This window comes from Rhinolophus hipposideros, assembly GCF_964194185.1.
Source record: "Rhinolophus hipposideros genome assembly, chromosome: 5".
Taxonomy (NCBI): Eukaryota; Metazoa; Chordata; class Mammalia; order Chiroptera; family Rhinolophidae; genus Rhinolophus; species Rhinolophus hipposideros.
In genome coordinates this window covers 60,826,945-60,845,607 of record NC_138051.1, presented here as the reverse complement: position 1 = coordinate 60,845,607, position 18,663 = coordinate 60,826,945, and the positions used below count along the sequence as shown (strand labels likewise).

The following is an 18,663-nucleotide window of genomic DNA, read 5'->3' as shown; positions in this document are numbered from 1 at the left end:
TGTGGCCTCATTGTAGTGTAAGGATGGAGCTCAACTGATGATATGATACATTTCAGAAGTTTTTCTGAACTTTTCCATAGGTGACCAAGTGTTGGGGGGGTTCTCCTCATGAGTACGTAAAGCTGTACCATCTTGGGGTGGTTTACACCCCAAGTATCACTTCTTAGTTGGGGCTATGCCATGACATCTGAAGCAAAATCTCAATGCAAAACTGTCAATTCCAGATGCTAGACTTACGCCTTTCTCCCATCTGCCTATGTACCCCCACATGAAAACCTTCCTGAGTCCCCTGCCGTAAGAGATTTCTACATGACAATTTGTCTGTGTACTAGCTCAGCCCCCAACTTAACCCTTTACATTTCAGTGTCTTTCTCAGTCATCATCGTGAGCAATAGCAAAAGTGAACTCTTGGATGAGTTGAGAAATTTTCCCCAAACTGCCAATATCTGTGTTCCTGACCTATGCCCTGTTTGTTTTGTTGGCTGAAAAATAGTATCGACTAGGTATTTTGTCACCAAAAAGGATTTATTCAGGGAAAAGAAAGGGTTGCAGCCCAGTGCATGCAGACCTGGCAAGCCATGTACACACGCTGGCCTGCATGCCAAGATGGAGGGTTATTCACATAAAGGAAAAAGGAAGTCAAGGGAAGTCAAGTTGAACCACAGAACTTTACTGTAAACATGGAGTTCTTCCTGTAGTGTTCTTGCTATTATGTAGGGTGCGAGAACTCCTCCGTAAGCCCTAGCTCCTCCCATAGACCCTCCCAACTTATGTTCATTTTAAAGTCCCAGTCAGTCTTTATCAGTTTTAAAAAAAAATATTAGCTGATAGTTTAAGATGGGGCTCCACCTGCACTACAAGAAGTTAATATTACAGTACTCAGTCGTCTGTGATGTTGAGTGGTGGATTGGATATGTTGAGTGGTGGATTGTGATGTTGAGTGGTGGATTGGATATATTGGATATGAAATGAACACCTCAAGGCATAGCAGCAAGTATGCTGGTCATTCATTCTCCTGCCACATTGCCCCTCTGCTAATTTTTGCTATTCAGTATTTGTTGGATGAATAGAAGGCTAGTTGGTTAGACCAAACTACCTCACTCCAGGGCATTTTCATTAGGAGGAGATCACATTTAAGGAACAATTTCCACATCTACCCCCCCACCTACCATTCGAAAAAATGCATTCTGTTAAGGTTTGGTGCACTGCCCGTCCATGAAAGAATCTGTTCACCTTCATTTTTGCTTGTTTTCCCAAGTGCTTGAAAACAAGAGACTTCTCTTGGCTTCTGTTGTTTCCTAGTACAGCTCATCTTGGCAATTTAGCCTGAAAATTATTCCTTTGTTAAACTAGATGTCCCTCCTCAGATGCCAGTTGTGTTATTGAAGGATCAGGGTCAACAGATGTCATGTGTTTTCAGGGCTTGGTTCTGAAGAATGCAACCCACTGAATATGAGCATTGAGGCGGAGCTGGTCATCGAGCAGATGAAAGAACGTCATCACCGGGACTTGTGCCACCTAAGACTGGAGCTTGAAGATAAAGTAAGTCCTTCATATCAATCCTGTTCTCTAATTTCTTTAAGCTCTACAAGCGTTTGTATGTAGGACATTCAAAGTTCTTTTTTGTCATACAGCAGCACTGTCAATACATTTCTTCTTGTGTCTTGGTGGCTGCCAGGAGCCCACTTTCTCAGGATGGTGTCACAGACCAAGCACGAGGCCTTTTCCTCATAGAATTTCTCCAAAATGTAATATGTTTTCTAGCAAACATGGAACCTGATGCCCATTACATTATTTCCAACTTGTTAAAAAAAAAAAAAAAAAGTCTTAACATGAAAAAAAGCCTTTGGATGTAATATTACCTTCTAAATTAGGTACAAGTTCTGAGTCTTCGCCTCCCAAACCCTTCACCTTCTAGCTTCAACTTATTTTTCCATTTTTCTCATTTACCATTTCCTTGAGTTAACTTATTCTGTAGCCAAAGCAGGCAGTTTGCTGTTCTTCATCAGAATGTCCTCTTTGGCTCATGCTGTTACATGCTGTATCATTACTTCCTTCTACCTCTTGAAAGTCTACTTACCCTTCAGAGTTTGTATCAAATATTACCTCTTCCATGAACCAATTCCTGAATTCCCCCACCAAATGTGATTATTCCCTCCTTTGAATCCCCTGGTTATTGTACCTCTTTTTTCTATGCTTTCTATATTTTTTATTCTGCCTTGTAGCATACATGTTTGTATTTGTCATAACCATGTCTTGACTGGTTTCTCCTTAAAGCAGGGACAAGTCTTACCCAACTTTGTGTCCCCACCAGGCCTGCAAACTAAACTGCCTTAAAGGTGTTCAATCAATATATGAGTTTAATTAAGTATGTTAAGACCCTAAGTTTGCAGTTGGAAAGGATGCCTGGGAAGACAAATGCTATCTCTGTGAAGGTTTAGTCAGTTTTCATAGAGTTGTTCAGAAATTAATAAGATTCAGCCAAGTTAAAATAAGGGAAAGCAAACCCTGCCTGACTTAAATATATCTTATTTAATGCGTTTCTGAATTGTTACTTTAAAACAAAATGGGAAAACTGAGGAAGATCTTGTAGCAAAAAAGCACTTCTGCCCCCATCGCATTTCCACGGCCTTGAATTGAATAACACCGTGGTGGTTTTGCTTTCTGACTCTAGGTGCACCATTATGAAAAGCAGCTAGGTGAAACCAAGGCTGCCTCTGAAAAGGAGCAGGAGAACATGAAGCAAAAGTATGAGAATGAAGTGCACATCTTGGAAAAACAAATAAGTGACCTTAAAAATCAAATTGCAGAACTTCAGGGCCAGGCATTGGTGCTCAAGGAGTCACAACATATGACTACCTGCAGACACGAAGAGGAGAAACAACAACTGCAAATGAGGTGGGATGAAGAAAAGACTCTCCTGCAGGAGAAGCTGAGGCTAGAGCATGAGGCAGAGCTCAAGGAGAAACTGGAGCGGGCGGAGGAAAACTTTAACCGAGAGAGGGAAGGACTTATTCACAGTGGTGCCTGGACGGAAGAGAAGGTGAGAGGCTTGACTCAGGAACTAGAGCAATTTCACCAGGAGCAGCTGAAAAGCCTAGTGGAGAAGCACACTCTTGAGAAAGAGGAGTTACGCAAAGAGCTCTGGGAAAAACACCAAAGGGAACTTCAAGAGGGAAGGTAAGAAAACGGGGGAAATGGAGCAACCTGGGGTGCTGTCCCTCAGGAGCGTCAGAAGTTTCAGTCAGTTAAGGAGACTGATGAATCAGAGGCATAATAACCCATTGATTGACTGGATTTGGGTTTTTTAGTTTTTGAACCCGTTTTGCCATTTTGCTGACATAGGACTACCCTGGGGTTATTGAAACTTTTTTTTTTTAAGCATAAAGTATGTCTTGTATCTGACTTGTATCTTTTAAGGTTACACATGAGCATAAGATTATCGTCAATGTGGTTCCTTCCTAGTTCAATCCTGTTGTTTTCTGAGAAAGACTATTTATAAACTAGATTCTAGGTAAAGGAAGGTTTCCTCCCAGAGTTATGAAACACTACTTTGTGCTTGCCTTACTCACATGAAATCTCAGGTACATTTGAGGGCCTTGGCACTTCATACTCTGTTGAATTCAGTGTTACTTCATTAAATAAGAAGCAAAAACATGATGAATTTGTTAATATGTGCGGTTTATATGATTACTATCCTCCAATGTATACTTAATTAAAATGACAGAATTTTATACATTTCCCAAGTGAGAGGTTACATTAATATGCATTGGATCATTTAATGTGAAATATCTGTTTAAGTTTTTGATTAAAAAGTCCAAAAGCAAATACATCCTAGAGTGGGCCAGATAATTTGGTTTCCAATTTTTCCTTCTAAATGCGAAAAAAGGTTAAGTGCTAAGTCTTTTAGATGAATTATGGCTGCCATTCTTGGCTCTCAGAAATGAAATCCCTTCTCAGTATAAATAATCACGTAAGGATTAAGCGAAAACCATCTTTATTTAGAAAGTATTTAAATTGTTGACTTGCAGCTTCTTCTGTGCATGGGAAATGTTTTTTTGTTTGCTTCTGGAATTGATGGCAGTTTTAGTAATACTGTATGTTGACCACATTTAGGGAAAAAATGGAAATTGAGTGTAATAGAAGAACCTGTCAGATAGAAGCCCAGTTTCAGGAGGATTGTCAGAAAGTCACTGAGAGATGTGGAAATGCTCTGCGAAGCCTGGAGGGGCACTACCGCAAAGAGCTTCAGGAGCTCCTGGAACAGCAGCACGAAGAGAGAGCCCAGTGGGAGTTTGAGAAAGATGAGCTGACCCAGGAGTGTGCAGAAGCCCAGGAGCAGCTTAAAGAGACTCTCCAAAGAGAGAAAGCAACTTCTCTGGTCCTGACCCAGGAGAGAGAGATGCTGGAGAACACATATAAAGAACATTTGAATAGCATGGTTGTTGAGAGAGAGCAGCTACTCAAAGACCTGGAAGATCTAAGAAATATGTCTGAAAGTCAGCAAAGCCTACTGTCCAACCAAGTACTTGAGCTGAAAAGCAGTCACGACAGAGAGCTGAAGGACCGCGAGCAGGTCCTGTGCCAGACAGGCCTCTCGGAGCAGCTGGCCAACCAGCGGTGTCAAAGGCTAGAAATGGAACGTGACCAGGAGAGGCAGGAAATGATGTCCAAGCTTCTGGTCCTGGAGAACATCCACAAAGTGACCTGTGAGAAAGCAGATCAAGACAGAGCCAAGATGAGCACAGAAATCTCGCGGCTTCAGAATAAAATTAAGGAAATGCAGCAGGTGGCATCTTCTCCCTCCAGACTTCAGAATGGCTGCCAGGAAATAGGAGGGGAGGAGGCAGAAGGAAGTGGAGCCATGTCCCTGCTCCAGCAAGGAGAGCGGCTGTTGGAAGAGAATGGAGATGTCCTCTTAAGCCTGCAGAGAGCTCACGAACGAGCAGTGAAGGAAAATGTGAAAATGGCTGCTGAAATTTCTAGATTGCAACAGAGGCTGCAAAAATTAGAGCCAGGATCAGTTATGTCTTCTTGTTTAGAGAAGTCAGCTACTGGATTTTTTGGAAATTCTGTGGAACAAACAGAGCCATTTTTACTGCAAAAACGAATGAAGCAAATAGAAGGTGTCCTGAGTGATCTGCAAGATGATGAGGTTCAGGATCTGGAAAGTACAGGAACGAGCTCTGTTCAGAGACAGGAGGTCAAAATAGAGGAGTCTGAAGCATCAATAGAGAGTTTTTCTGAGCTTGAAAATAGTGAGGAGACCAGGACTGAAACCTGGGACCTAAAGAATCAGGTTTGTCAACTTCAGGAACAACTAAGGATCTTACATGCAGACTGCGATCGAGCTTCTGAAAAGAAACGAGACCTCCTGTTTGATGTTTCTGTGCTCAAAAAGAAACTAAATGTGCTTGAGAGAATCCCTGAGACTTCTCCCAAGTACAAATTGTTATATGAAGATGCTAGTAGAGAAAACGACTGTCTCCAGGAAGAGCTGAGAGTGGTGGAGACACGCTACGATGAAGCACTAGAAAACAACAAAGAACTCACTTCAGAAGTTTTGAGATTACAGGCTGAGCTAAAGAAAGTTGAAGAAGTGACCGAAACATTCCTTAGCCTCGAAAAGAGTTATGATGAGGTCAGAAGAGAAAACGAGGATCTGCATGTTCTGGTTTTGAGACTTGAGGGCAAGATTGGGAAGCTGCAAGAAAGAGCAGTGGTCCGGTGTGACTGCTTCTCCTTGTGGGAGACCCACGTAGAGAACTTGGACGATGAACCTGATGAAAAGGCAGTTGAACTAAATCAGACACTGGACGCATGTGTGCCGAAGGTGATGAATGTACACCATATTATAGAAGGACATTATCAAGAAAACCAGTACCTTGAGCAGAATACACAGACCCTGGAAAAAGTAAAAGCACATGAAATTGCCTGGCTACACAGAACAATCCGGACACATCGAGAAAAGCCTGGAGAACAGAACCAAGTTATACTGGAGGAAAACACTGCTCTCCTAAGCCTGCAAGACAGACATTTTCAGCGTCAAGCCATGATAGCAGAGTTAGAACTGGAGAAAAAAAAGCTGCAGGAGCTGACTAGGAAGTTGAGGGAGAGAGTCACTAATTTAGTTAAGCAAAAGGATATACCTTCTCAAGGAGGAAAGGAGGAAGAGCTGAAGGCAATGATGCATGATTTGCAAAGCACGTGCAGTGAGATGCAGCAAAAAGTTGAACTTCTGAGGTAACGTATGTACCTTCTAACCTTCACGGAATCCCACAGAGCACCTGGCCAAATCTAACTTCCGCTGCTTGCTGTACCTAGAGAAACTAACCTGTTAGTCTTCAAGGAGAGAGCAGTACTTTAGACTTCCTTGTGCTTCTGTGTCGTATTAACAAATAGAGTAACCCTGCCTAAGAGGCATTCCCTTCCTCTGTAGGAAATAAATGTCATTTATCTGGGGTGTGTAAGTTCATAATGGAGTGTTTGCTGTTTAACCACATGCATCATCAATGTATGTCAAGTCTTTAGCTGTTCTAGCACTTCATTTGGATAGATTTTTCTTTTTGCTAAATGTTAGTTATTTTCCTTATTTTGATGAAACACGTTATGTGAGAATGAATGCTTTTCTGTATTATTAACTTGCTTGGTAGAAAACTCTCTTCTTATACTAATATAGGACAAATGTGTTTTGTGGCTTAGATTTTCACTTACATCACTTGAAGTACATGCCAATATTCTGTAAACAATGGAAGTTATCCTAGGACATATAATTTTATTGAGGAGCTATCAGATTCTAATAAATATGCTTAAAAATAGAGATAAAAATGAACTACTTGAACCAATGCTCACTTGACTTTATAAAATATGATTGCAATAATCTTCTAGCAAATTTGGTTTTTTAAAAAAACTTTTAAAATGTTAGATCTTGTTTGAAATATCTTAATGAAATAAAACAAAATAATTTAATTCTGGATGTATTTTTTCCTCTTCTTACTTCACACCATTTTTAGTTCTAAAAATCAGAATATAATGAGATGGAAAAAATCCCAAAGTAACCGTTAGTGTGTATATTTCACTGTGGCCCTTCTATTTATGTAGTGAATTTCCTTGCTCTAGGTACCCTGAGGCCTAAAACTAAAACTAATACAACTTAATAATATGGCTTTGGTCTCTTTGAAGCAGGTAGGACTTGAGACTGAGACAAATGAAGTTATTTGCTCAAACCAGTATGCTTACCACTGAGAAAATCAGCAACCAGAGTGGGCATTGTGTCTCCATGCTCAAGTGTTCTGGCTGTACTTCCCTAACGTCTTTTCGTGAAATTCTTACTTCACAAAAGAAACAAGTCAATATGCCATAACTTGATTTCCAAGTACTAAGAGACTACTAATTTAGACTTCTCTTTTTAACTGGCATGGAATACTTGTTTCATTGGAAGTTACTAGAAAGTATTTTCCAAAGATGCCAGATGACTGCCTTGTTGTAATTATTTTTTTTTATATCTCTGCTTCAGATATGAATCTGAGAAGCTTCAAGAAGAAAATTCTATTTTGAGAAATGAAATTACCACTTTAAATGAAGAAGATAGCATTTCTAACCTGCAACTGGAGAAATTAAATGGCTCTCAGGAAGAAATGTGGTAAGACATAGTATATTTAAATATTCTTAAGGCATGTTTGCAAGAACTAAAACTATTTCACCTCAACTTTTAAACCCTGACTCTTAAGTTATATATTTCATTGTCCCTTTAGGCAAAAAATAGAAACTATAAAAGAGGAAAAAGCTGCAGTTCAGAAGATGGTTGAAAATCTAAAGAAACAGGTAAGGAGATACTAAATATTTCCCAGTGTTTCTTAATTCTGAAATTTTTATTTATTTTGAATTTATAAATTTCTAGGACATGCTACTGGAACGACATGTACCTAGTGATGGTGAGATTATAAACCTGGAGTTACAAATGGAAACTCACCTCATGCTGACTCTAAACTAGGTTTCTATTTTTTGTGAGTAGGTGAATTTTTGGTGACTAGAAACTAGGTTCTATTTTTTGTGGATGTAGATGTAATAGTGTATATGTTATTTCTAGACTCTGAGTGCTTAATACAAACTTTATAATCAGTGGGAATAGTGAGGTAATACCTCTAAAACCAAACCCATGTAATACTAGCTCTGTCCCTCGTGTAGTTTCAATTGTTAGCTCCTTCCTCTTTGCTCACCATGACTAAAAGCAGAAAGTTAAAAACAAAATTTCACAGATATAGAATACCAGTTAGTCAGTATATCTTTTCACAGCATTGTGATTTATTCAGATAGCTATGCCATTCAATGCCTAATTTGTATAATCTCACAGCATGCTGTTGTGCAGGGGAAGGCCATTTAAGAATCTGTTTGAAATGGTCAAAAGACAAGAACATCCTGGGAAGAAAGTACTTTGAGTATTTGAAATAGATAAGGTGTTAACATCCAAAATATATTTTCTACACTTACAAACAAATGGTAAAAGACAGCTGAGAAATTAATAATTGATATGAATGGTCAAGTCACAGAAAAGAAGAACAAATGAAAAGATGGTTAGCCTCATTAGTGATTAGGAAGTGAAAATTAAATGAGGTTTCTTTTTTTCCACCTGTCGGATTAGCAAATATTAAAGATTGCCATCATCTAATACTTAAAAAGGGGGTGAGGAAATGAATGTACTCAGCTCTTGTTGATAGGACTGTAAATTGGTAGCACTGTGAGGAAGACATTTTGGGGATATCTATCAAAACAGTAATGTATATACATACCTGGTAACCCAGCAGCCCCACTTCTACAACAACAGAAAAAGAAGATCCTAAATACAAAATGCTACCATGTGTAAATGAATTTTCCAAAAGATTGTTTTAGTTTCTTCATAATTAGGTTCAATGCATTATGGAATGTCTTGACACATGGGATACCCTACAGCCACTAAAAAGTATAGCACGTGGTGATTTCTAAAATGCACTGACTTGGAAATATGAGTCTGTAAGATATTGTACATGGAAAAAGCAGGCTGTCCAAACATCTGAAATAATTCAAACATTTGTTATAAAGAAGAAAAAACATATCTGTGTACATATGGGTTTTCTCTATGCCCAGAAAACCATCTGGAGGGAGGCATATGTATCCAGCTGTGAGCAGTGGCTACTGGTGTGGAGTGGGATTGGACTGTCTATCACTTCTTCATTGATTGAATTTGTAATAAATACTGTGTATTAGTTCTGTTATTAAGTGTGTATGTGTGTGTGTATAACTGTCTATACATAGAGGGGAAAGCAATTAGTTTCTAAATCTATTTTTTTGGCAGAAGTAAGGTAACTAGTTTTTAGAAACTTATCTCAATTTTAATTAGATTTCAGAATTGAAAACCAAAAACCAACAGTTGGATTTGGAAAATACAGAACTTAGCCAAAAGAATTCTCAAAATCAGAAAGAATTGCAAGAACTTAATCAGCGGCTGGCAGAAGTGCTATGCCAGAAGGATGAAGAGCCAGGACACAGCACATCCGAGGGATGGGAAGCAGAAAAGTCTCATCTGAAAGAAGAACTGGAACACTGTAAAGTACAGGTATAGTTTGTAGCCACCATGAGCCTTTCTGGAGGAGATCCCAAGAAATAAAAGAAATGCTTGTGTTAAATTTCTTACACATAAAGTCTTAATAATTAAAACAGTGTGGTACCAGCACATGAATGGACAGATAAGTGAAACAGAAAGTCTAGAATTAGACCCAAGTATAAATGGAAACAGTATATATCGAAAGTAGCCGCTCAAATCACTGGGGTAAAGATGGACTTTTTAATAAGTGGTGTCTGGACAACCAGGTAGACATTTGGAAATAGATAAAATTAGATCCATATCATACAGATAAACTCTGATTGGATTGGGAGTCTAAATATAAAAAAAATTGTGCAAGTCCTAGAAGAAAACATGGGTGAATTCATCTTTAGCCTTGGTGTAGAGAAAGGCTGTAAGGCTGTCTAACTACGACTCATAAACCAGAGGAAAAAAAAAAAAGGTAAAAAAGTTGAATTTTTAAAATTTGCATGGCAAAAAACAAATAAATATCTATGGATCCATACTGATATGAAAAACTGAATAAGTAAATAAATGAAAGAGAAACACTGTCTTCTTTATAGAATTCCAATTAATGTGGAAAGAAAGAAGGAAATAGAAAATCATTATAAGGCAAGCACCAGAGTAATAATTGTTGACAAAAATCCACTGATAGACACTAAAATTAATATGCGAAACTTGAAGGAGAAACATGATTTGCACAGTCTCAAAATATGTCCCCCAAAGAGAAAGATAGCGATTTTACAGTAGAAAAACCTGCAAAAACTACCCAAGAAATCATGTGCATGCCATTTGTGTGGGAAGTCTTTTAAAAAGATAGTTTTAGTTTGTTCCATTGAGTATAAACATGAATGGTCATAAAACCTTGTCATTGAATTTATACCTTAACGCTGCCTTCTGTGAAGGCAGTAAGTTTCCCCAGACGAAATGAATATGTATATTATTTGACTTTTAAATTTTTTCCTTAGTCCTCTACTTTAGTGTCTTCCCTGGAGGCAGAACTTTCCAAAGTTAAAATACAGACTCGTATTGTGGAACAGGAAAATCTCCGTCTCAAAGATGAACTGGAGAAACTGAAACAAGTAAGACTGCTCAAGAAGGGTCCAGGGGAGGCGGGGCTCACAGGCCAGTGTGGACCTGGTGGTCTGGCTTTTCTAGCCACCAAATGTCCTTTCACTGAATCCTGTCAACTAGCTTGTTGCTTAGTAAAGTTGAGGACTCACAGTACAAGTCTATTTATAAAGGCTCCCACTGTTAAGTCTCTAAATAAATATTGTTCTAGTTATGTAACTGTGTTGTAGACTGAAATTCTGTGACTATAAATGAATCATAACTACTTCAGTTTCAGAAATTTGTTGTTCTACTTTCTTCGACCAGGTGATAAAGCATTGTAAGTTTGTCTAAAAGGAAGGTGGCTTTCATGCTTATAACTTTAATAACTATTCACCCAGATTCGTGAGACACAGGTGAAGCGGGTCCTTCTTGTCCCTTTTTCTTATAGCCAGTGTGAAGCGTCTATCTAAGATATAAGAGTAAGTTCTAGAGTATTATCAGGGAAGCAGTCTCACTTATGAATTTGGCTTTAAGAAGCCTATTTCAAATTTTCAAAGACTGAATTTGAAGTATCAAGGAGGGATCACTTTAAAGTTATATTCTTAACATTGTCCTATTTTATTCTTTATTCTGAATTTTCCCCTGAGTGAGTACAGGACTCTCAGTTTGATTTATAATAGAAGTTAGTTCCATGTTATTTATTTGCATCACCAAAGCATTACTTTAATATTATGAGTTCCTTAGATTATACAGCTCTTTCTCATATCTGTTCAGCCTGTGAGCGTAAAGGTGTGCCCCCCTGAGTGCTGAAATATTGAATCTGGACCACCAGATGTTATGTTTGTGCTGCTCTCTAACCGCCTCCTATCAGTCTAGATTTCCTAATAGGCTTATGAGACTCGCAGGAAATGTGTGTCTCTCATAATGTCTAGGACAGTACGGGTACCTAATGGGTGATTTAAAAGAACCTTTTCAGGTCACATGCTGATCAACAGTAACACTCTCTTAGGAGGGGTTTTCAACACCCCACTGACACCAATGGACAGGTCCTCCAGACAGAAAATCAATACGGAAACAGTGGCCTTAAATGGCACATTCGACCAGTTGGATTTAATTGATATTTTTAGAGCATTTCAAGTCACATGCTGCTGTGCAAAGTCCATCTGTTCTGCCATAACAGAAGCTGTCTGTCCATATAAACATTCCGGAAGTTAAAAAACTCATGGGGCACTTCTTTGGTGTATCAGTATCCCAAAGCTGTTGTTACCAACTTCATCTTAATTGGGCCTACTTTTCTCCGTAACCTTTTGAAAGTCTGTCTGTTGGTTCAGCCTTTAAGATGATAATGATGGGTTCCAAATCCATAGCATGTGAAATGTGTGCTTTGTGACTTTGCTAATAAGCTAGAGATCAGAAGAAAAGGGGCAGAGCTGGGAGGAAAGGAGCACGATGAGGACATCATTTGCACATTTTTATTGCATACTTTTGGTAGAGGTGTTGATATAAATCATGAGATAGAAAAACAGTGAGCCCTGTCTGTCTTTGGCAGAAGTTGTTTCCTGGCACTCTTTTGGCTCACGAGAGTAGGATAGTGTCAGCCCATTGTGGCTGCCATAAAGCTTTGACCTAGAAAGCATGTGCTGCTCTATATGACATAATGACTCCTCTTCACTTTTACTTGTATTAGCTGTTGCACTGAAAAGAAACACAAATAGCATCAGCAGAAGTCACATGCCAATTTGTAGGCACCCAAAATGGTACCAGGCTTTGTGAGGGTCTGGGGGTGGGAAGCAAGGTTGTGAGCAAAGGAGAAAGGTTCTTTATTAAACCAGTGCCCAGGTACTTTAAAATACATTTCCTGCATCCTTCTGACGTGTTTAGATTGGTAAGGTAGGCTGGATTTGTTGCCAGTTGAAGGCAATATTCCACCCTTAAAGGCTATTTTGTCATACTATTCCTAGAGCTAAAGGTAGGGTAAAAATAAGTTTAAAAAAATAAATAAACAAATAGGGAAATAGAAAGATGGCCATAAAATTATAATGATAATAAAGAATTGAAGAATTGAAAGCCAAGTGAAGCAAAAGGAAATTAAAAATGTATGAACTGTGGGAGAGTTAAGAAGTGTTAACAGTCTCTTTAAAGTAGAGGTTGGGAGAGGTGAGGGTTGCTCTCCCACCCTGGGACATTTAGCAGTGTCTGGGGACATTTCTGGTTTTCCTACCTGGTGTGGGGTGGGAGGCTGCTCCTGGAATCTAATAAGTAAAGCCAGAAATGCTGTTAACTACTCTAAGTGCACAGGACGGCCTCCCACAACAAAGAATTATCTGCCCCAAAATGTCAGTAGTGCCGAGGTTGATGCTGAAAAGGAACCTGCAAAGTCCTTGGTTTGCTTCATAAAGTGGACAGCAAGAAGCCAGCGTGTCCGCACCAGCAATCTTTTACTGAGCAAGTCAGTTTAGGTGTCTTCCAAGGGAAGGGTACATGGACCACGCTGAAGAAACACTGCTTGTTTTACCTTTAAACATACCCTTGGGTTGATACATTGTACTTGCTTCATGCCAATTCTATAGTCTTGACTGAGATTTTTGAGAAAAAGATTTTTTTTTCTCATTAAAAAGGCATGAGGAAAATCTACTGTTATAAGTACACAAGTGAAATTGATGACAGGATGGCAGCATGTTATTTATTTGACCCTGAAGGTAAAACAGAAAATTGGGACCATTATTTAACAATGTCTGTCTGGTTGAGTACATCTGAGCACACATTTCATCAGTCCATTAAAGAATGGATAGGAGCACACAAGGAACGTTCTGTTAAAGTTAATTATAGTCCACTAGGGTTTCTATATCCTCTGAAATATCTACAGATGGGGAAATAGCAGTAGCCATGAAAATGCCCTGTTTATAAATACCTCTTTATAAATATAGCCATGAGAGGTGATGGGAGGGCTTGTTTGTTTATCTCTTACAGCTGCACAGATGTCCTGATCTCTCTGACTGCCAGCAAAAAATTTCTAGTGTTCTAAGCTACAATGAAAAACTGCTGCAAGAAAAGGAAGCTCTAAGTGAAGAATTAAATAGCTGTGTTGATAAGGTAGTAAAAATAAGACTTCTTCCCGTCAATGTACAATGTGTACCATAATGACGATTTCTCTATGCACAGTGCCATATCGGCCGTCCGTGTTAGCCTGATTGTTCCAAAGTCTCCTGAAACAGGAGGCATTATGTGACCTTAGAGTTCAGCTGGCATTATGTGACCTTAGATTTCCTGAAGCCATTATTTTAACAGAAGTCTAAATTAGTTGTTTAATAGTTATGTTATTAAATACAGTAATACAAAGTTTGTCTCATTTTACTATGTAACCATAGTACTTAATATATAATATTATTAAAATATATCACTATTTTACTTATATATAATATAAATAATATTATTGTATTTAATAATCTGAGATCTATACATAGACAAACACTTTTTTGCTATGGTATTTTCCCTAGCAAATCCAAAAACACTGCTTTTACCCTACCTGCCTTAATAGGTAGTTCATATTTTCCTATTATCATAATACTCTTGAGATTTATAATTGCCTTCCGGTTCCACCATCTCTCACCCACAAAATATGAGGCAATGAGAAAGAAAGATTAGAGACTCCTCAAAATTAAAGTTAGAACAGGGCTAGTCAGTCAGGAAAACATCTTTCTTTTACCTTGCTCTGTTCCCCCATGTGAATGGATGGTACTTGATTTTTCAATATAAGTGGAGGCATAGAAATCGAGGCTTAGATATGTTTGCAAAAATGCCATTACATCTTTTCTTTTCCTGAAACAGTTGGCAAAATCAAGTCTTTTAGAGCACAGAATTGCTACCATGAAGCAAGAACAGAAGTCTTGGGAACACCAGAGTGAAAGCTTAAAGGTGCAGTTAGTAGCTTCACAGGAAAAGGTATGTGGACAATTCTTGTTTCAGCTGCATGGTTAGTATTTTCCTGTATCTTCCAACAGAACTCTCAGTGAAAAGAATATTCTGGATGAACGTATGGCTCAGAATGATTCAATTTGGCTAATATTTGGTACATCCTTGTAGTGTAGTGAAATAATTTGAATATTTCTCTCAAAGTTCATTATTATAAGATTATCTCATCATTATGAGATTACTTATTGATGAAAGCTTGAGAATAGTGTATGAAAAGGACTACTTGTTCCTAATTTAGGAATAGGATTTCTAAGGCAGGTTCATGCCCGATTATAGTTGTCTATCAACATTCCTTTTAAAAATTCAGTTTTTTAATTGAAATAATTGAGATGTTAGTATGGAGTGGGGTTCTACAAATGCATATTTTTATTTTTAACTAAGAGGTCCTTTACAAACCAGCACCAGAGCCTAAAACATAATTTCTATAAAATTAGGTAACCATCTTTTGTGATGCCAGCTGGTACTCATTGGTTCTGTAAGGTGTCACTTGATAATACACTAGATGACTATATCAGCGATATCTTACTCCAGGCATAGCTCATCATTATCCTAAATATAATTTAATATCCTGTAAATATACATAATATATTGGGTTTCCACAGTGACTGGACAGAGCCAGATGTAATAAGCAGAAACAGAATGGACATGGATGTTCTCCTGTCCTAGCTCGTTCATATCTGGACATGCTGTAGGTGACACCACAAGGCTTTGGATCACAGTGTAAGACTGTTTTCATGATGCAGGTTCAGAGTTTAGAGGAAACCCTGCAGGATGTAAACCTGCAAATGTCCCAGATTAAATCCGACCTACGAGTGACTCAGCAGGAAAAGGAGGCTTTAAAACAAGAAGTAATGTCATTACATAAGCAACTTCAAAATGCAGGTGACAAGGTAATTTTCTTTTTTTCTAATTGAGGTATAACTTTATACAGTAAAGTGTACACATTTTAAGTCTATAACTTGATTAAATACATGTATGTGTGGAATAGGGTAGTTTACATACCTGTGTATGTATGTTTGTGTTTGTGTAACGACCACTCCAAGTAGAGAACATTTCCACTTCCCAGCAGGTTCTCTGTGTCCCTTCTGGTTGTTAAGCCCAAGGATCCCCTTCTCTACCCTCTGCCACCATAGGTTAGGGGTGCTCATTTCTGAACTTCACATAAATGGAACCATAGTGGCAAGGTAACTTTTTGTATTGCACAAGTCAAAAGACCAGGTTGAGTTATTTTGTTGCAGTAAAACAAAAATATTTTGATGTTGTAGAAAGTGTGTCTCATCTTAATATATCACAATGCTGCTTCATCTGTACATAAAGAAAGAACAATGTAAGCCTTGGGGTAGATGTTAAGATTTTGTTCTCCCATAAAAGTAGGCATTCATTCAGTTATTTTATCTCCTGGTGATACTTTTTAACGGTGATTTTTAAAAAATAAAATAGTTGTTTCCATTTAAAAAAAATTACTTCTGGGCTGACATTTTTCTCAAAATGGGATTGTACCTTTTTTCCTTTTTCATGTTTTGGCTTAAAGGCAAAAGGCTTATCTAGTTGTGTTACCTTTTTTACTTTTTAAAGCATTTTTCAGGATCCAAAAAATCACTTTGATAGATTAAAACACGTTCCTGTGTTCAGGCCTCAATTACTTGGACAATATGTGCTTTGGAGTCTAAAAAAAGGATATGATTACATATGTGAAAATGGAAGTAGAGTTTAGCTTGTGAAACTTTTCAAGTTAGCCGTGCATTTCAGAGTTCCTTCTGTGTCCTCTGTTAACCAAAGAGCAGTTGTCTGGGTTCAAAGAATAACTTCATAAGAATGAGGCAGTTTGTAAGGCCACCAATCTCTATGCACCTAGGTCCTGTGTGGAACTGGGACTTGCCCTACAATCACCTTTGCTGTTAGACTTGATGGGGCTATTTTGCCAAAGACGGTTTTAAACAGAGAATTTGCAAACCTTTTTTTAATCAAACCCCAATAATACCAGGTTTTCTAAAAATATTTATATGTACATACACTTACTCCCATTAGAAGACAAAGGCGAAGGTTAACATGTGCTTTCTAAGAATTGCTGCCATTAAATAAATATGACACTCAAAAAACAGAAATCAGCTTGTTTTTAAGGCTTAACTCTGCAATTCTCTCTTAAGAACTGGGCCCCAGAAGTAGCCACCCATCCCTCAAGATTCCATAACCAGCAGCAAAGCCTCTCTTGGGACAAGTTGGATCATCTGAGGAATGAGGAACAACAGCTGCTTTGGCAAGAGAATGAGAGATTCCAAAATGTGGTGCAGAACACCAAAGCGGAACTCACACACTCCCGGGAGAAGGTAACTCAGAAAGTGGCACATGGTGGTATATATTTGGAAATGCTTAGTTTGATATGGAAATGAATGTTTGAGATGATTGAAATGGTTCTAGGATATGGATTTCAGTATTCTGCTATGGCAGACGGATTTTAAGACAGTATAATTCATCATTTACTTTCATTTAATTTTATCCTGGTGTGTTTGTACAGTATATTTCATTTTCTATAAGCAGTTCTGTATTAACAGCTGTGAGTTTAATCCTCATTTTCAAACTATAGACTCATGGGAATTATGTTAACCATATATTTGTCATTCAAATAGGCTAGACACCAAGACTAGTGGTACCAAAATGGCAAAACTAGACTCAAATCTGGTTGGTCTAACTCCTTGTAACCTTTTTAAAGGTTATTTCAAGGTTTAGAGATTAGAATGGCCTTTAGGATTAGACTTCAATCTTCCTAGGTTCAAATGGTCTTTAAAGATCCTCTCTTCCAACCACTAAGCTGGTGTTTAAATTCTTTACCTCTGCTAACTATAGTGGCCACCTATGGTTGACCTATACTTACACACCTCTTTCAAGGAGGAACTCTCTGAAATGCTGCAGATACTCATTCTGGCTCCTACGCGGTGCCAGAAACTCTGCCCTCCCTCAAGTTGCAGTGCTGAACAATAGACATGGTTGCTGTCTGCAGGAACTTAGCTGAGGTGAATACATTGCTTCAGGGGTGAACAGCCCAAGACACAGTCGATGGACATGTCACCTCATTCACTCCTTAATAGGCACTGGCTATTACGCTCATGTCAGAGCAGAAGGACCTAGGCCTGTGTCTGTTTCCTTGACTCCTAGCGGGTTGGTAGAGCCAGGAGTCCCCTTCTTCCTTGTCTGTTCCTTACAGTGTTGGGTTTTTAGACATACCAGACTAAAAGTAGACTAACCTAGAAAGGGTCTTTTGAAATCCCCAAAAGTAATCTTCAAGAACTGGTAGACTTGGCTGAAAAAAAAAAGTATTTTTAATACAATAACCATGCACTAAAGAAAACCTTTCCATATGCTCATCATTTGTTTCTCCTGGCTCTGTGATCATATTAGCATTTCTTCCTCTTACATTGGTTCTCCTTAGGTCCGTCAACTGGAATCCAACCTTCTTACCCCCAAGCACCAAAAACATCTAAACTCCTCAGGTACGTTGAAGCCCTCAGAGCAGGAGAAGTTGAGCTTAAAGAGAGAATGTGAAGAGTTTCAAAAGGAACGGTCTCCTACTAACAGGAAGGTGAGTTTTTAAGAGTTTGTACCACGTGTCTATGTTCTGACTATGTTGTGTCCCTAAGTGTGAGTTTCTTCTCCTGTGTGTTTCCAAGGAAATAACTACAGTGGCATAGTTTGGTTATTCCTTATGTCTATGCTTTTGTCGTCTTGTGAAAGCAGTATCGTACTTCTTTTTTATTGCATGATGGTTGAAAAGGAGCAATTAATTTTAAGCTGTCATAAAGAAGACGGCTGATCATCTATCTTCAGTAGTATTAGAGAGCCTGTGTAATTTAGTAAAATCTATAGGGCCTGAATATTAGGAACATCTTAACAAGATCTGTATTATCTGTTGCTGTATAACAAATTAAAACAACCAACATTTGTTGTCTTACGATTTCTGTGGGTCAGGAATTCAGAAGCAGCTTAGCTGAGTGGTTCTAGCTCAGGGTCTCTCATGAGGTTGCAGTCCAGATATCAGCTGGTGT

At 38.5% G+C, this 18,663-nt stretch overlaps 1 protein-coding gene across 8 annotated transcripts in view; it reads left to right on the top strand.

The window, feature by feature from the left end:
- The window catches only part of NIN (ninein), a 92,446-nt gene that overhangs the window by 59,791 nt on the left and 13,992 nt on the right, over positions 1-18,663 (top strand). For 7 of the 8 annotated variants that reach the window (XR_013993279.1, XR_013993280.1, XM_081047319.1 and 4 more), the window contains 12 exons: positions 1,421-1,542; positions 2,675-3,180; positions 4,117-6,243; positions 7,517-7,642; positions 7,755-7,824; positions 9,377-9,592; positions 10,567-10,680; positions 13,622-13,744; positions 14,480-14,593; positions 15,367-15,513; positions 16,771-16,950; positions 18,051-18,200. Coding sequence is in view for 6 of the 8 variants with exons in the window: in XM_081047319.1 (XP_080903445.1) it covers positions 1,421-1,542; positions 2,675-3,180; positions 4,117-6,243; positions 7,517-7,642; positions 7,755-7,824; positions 9,377-9,592; positions 10,567-10,680; positions 13,622-13,744; positions 14,480-14,593; positions 15,367-15,513; positions 16,771-16,950; positions 18,051-18,200 (3,995 nt within the window). In the remaining 2 variants the exon portion in view is untranslated. The remainder of the gene's footprint in view (positions 1-1,420; positions 1,543-2,674; positions 3,181-4,116; positions 6,244-7,516; positions 7,643-7,754; positions 7,825-9,376; positions 9,593-10,566; positions 10,681-13,621; positions 13,745-14,479; positions 14,594-15,366; positions 15,514-16,770; positions 16,951-18,050; positions 18,201-18,663) is intronic. The other variant, XM_081047324.1, reaches the window with a different exon arrangement.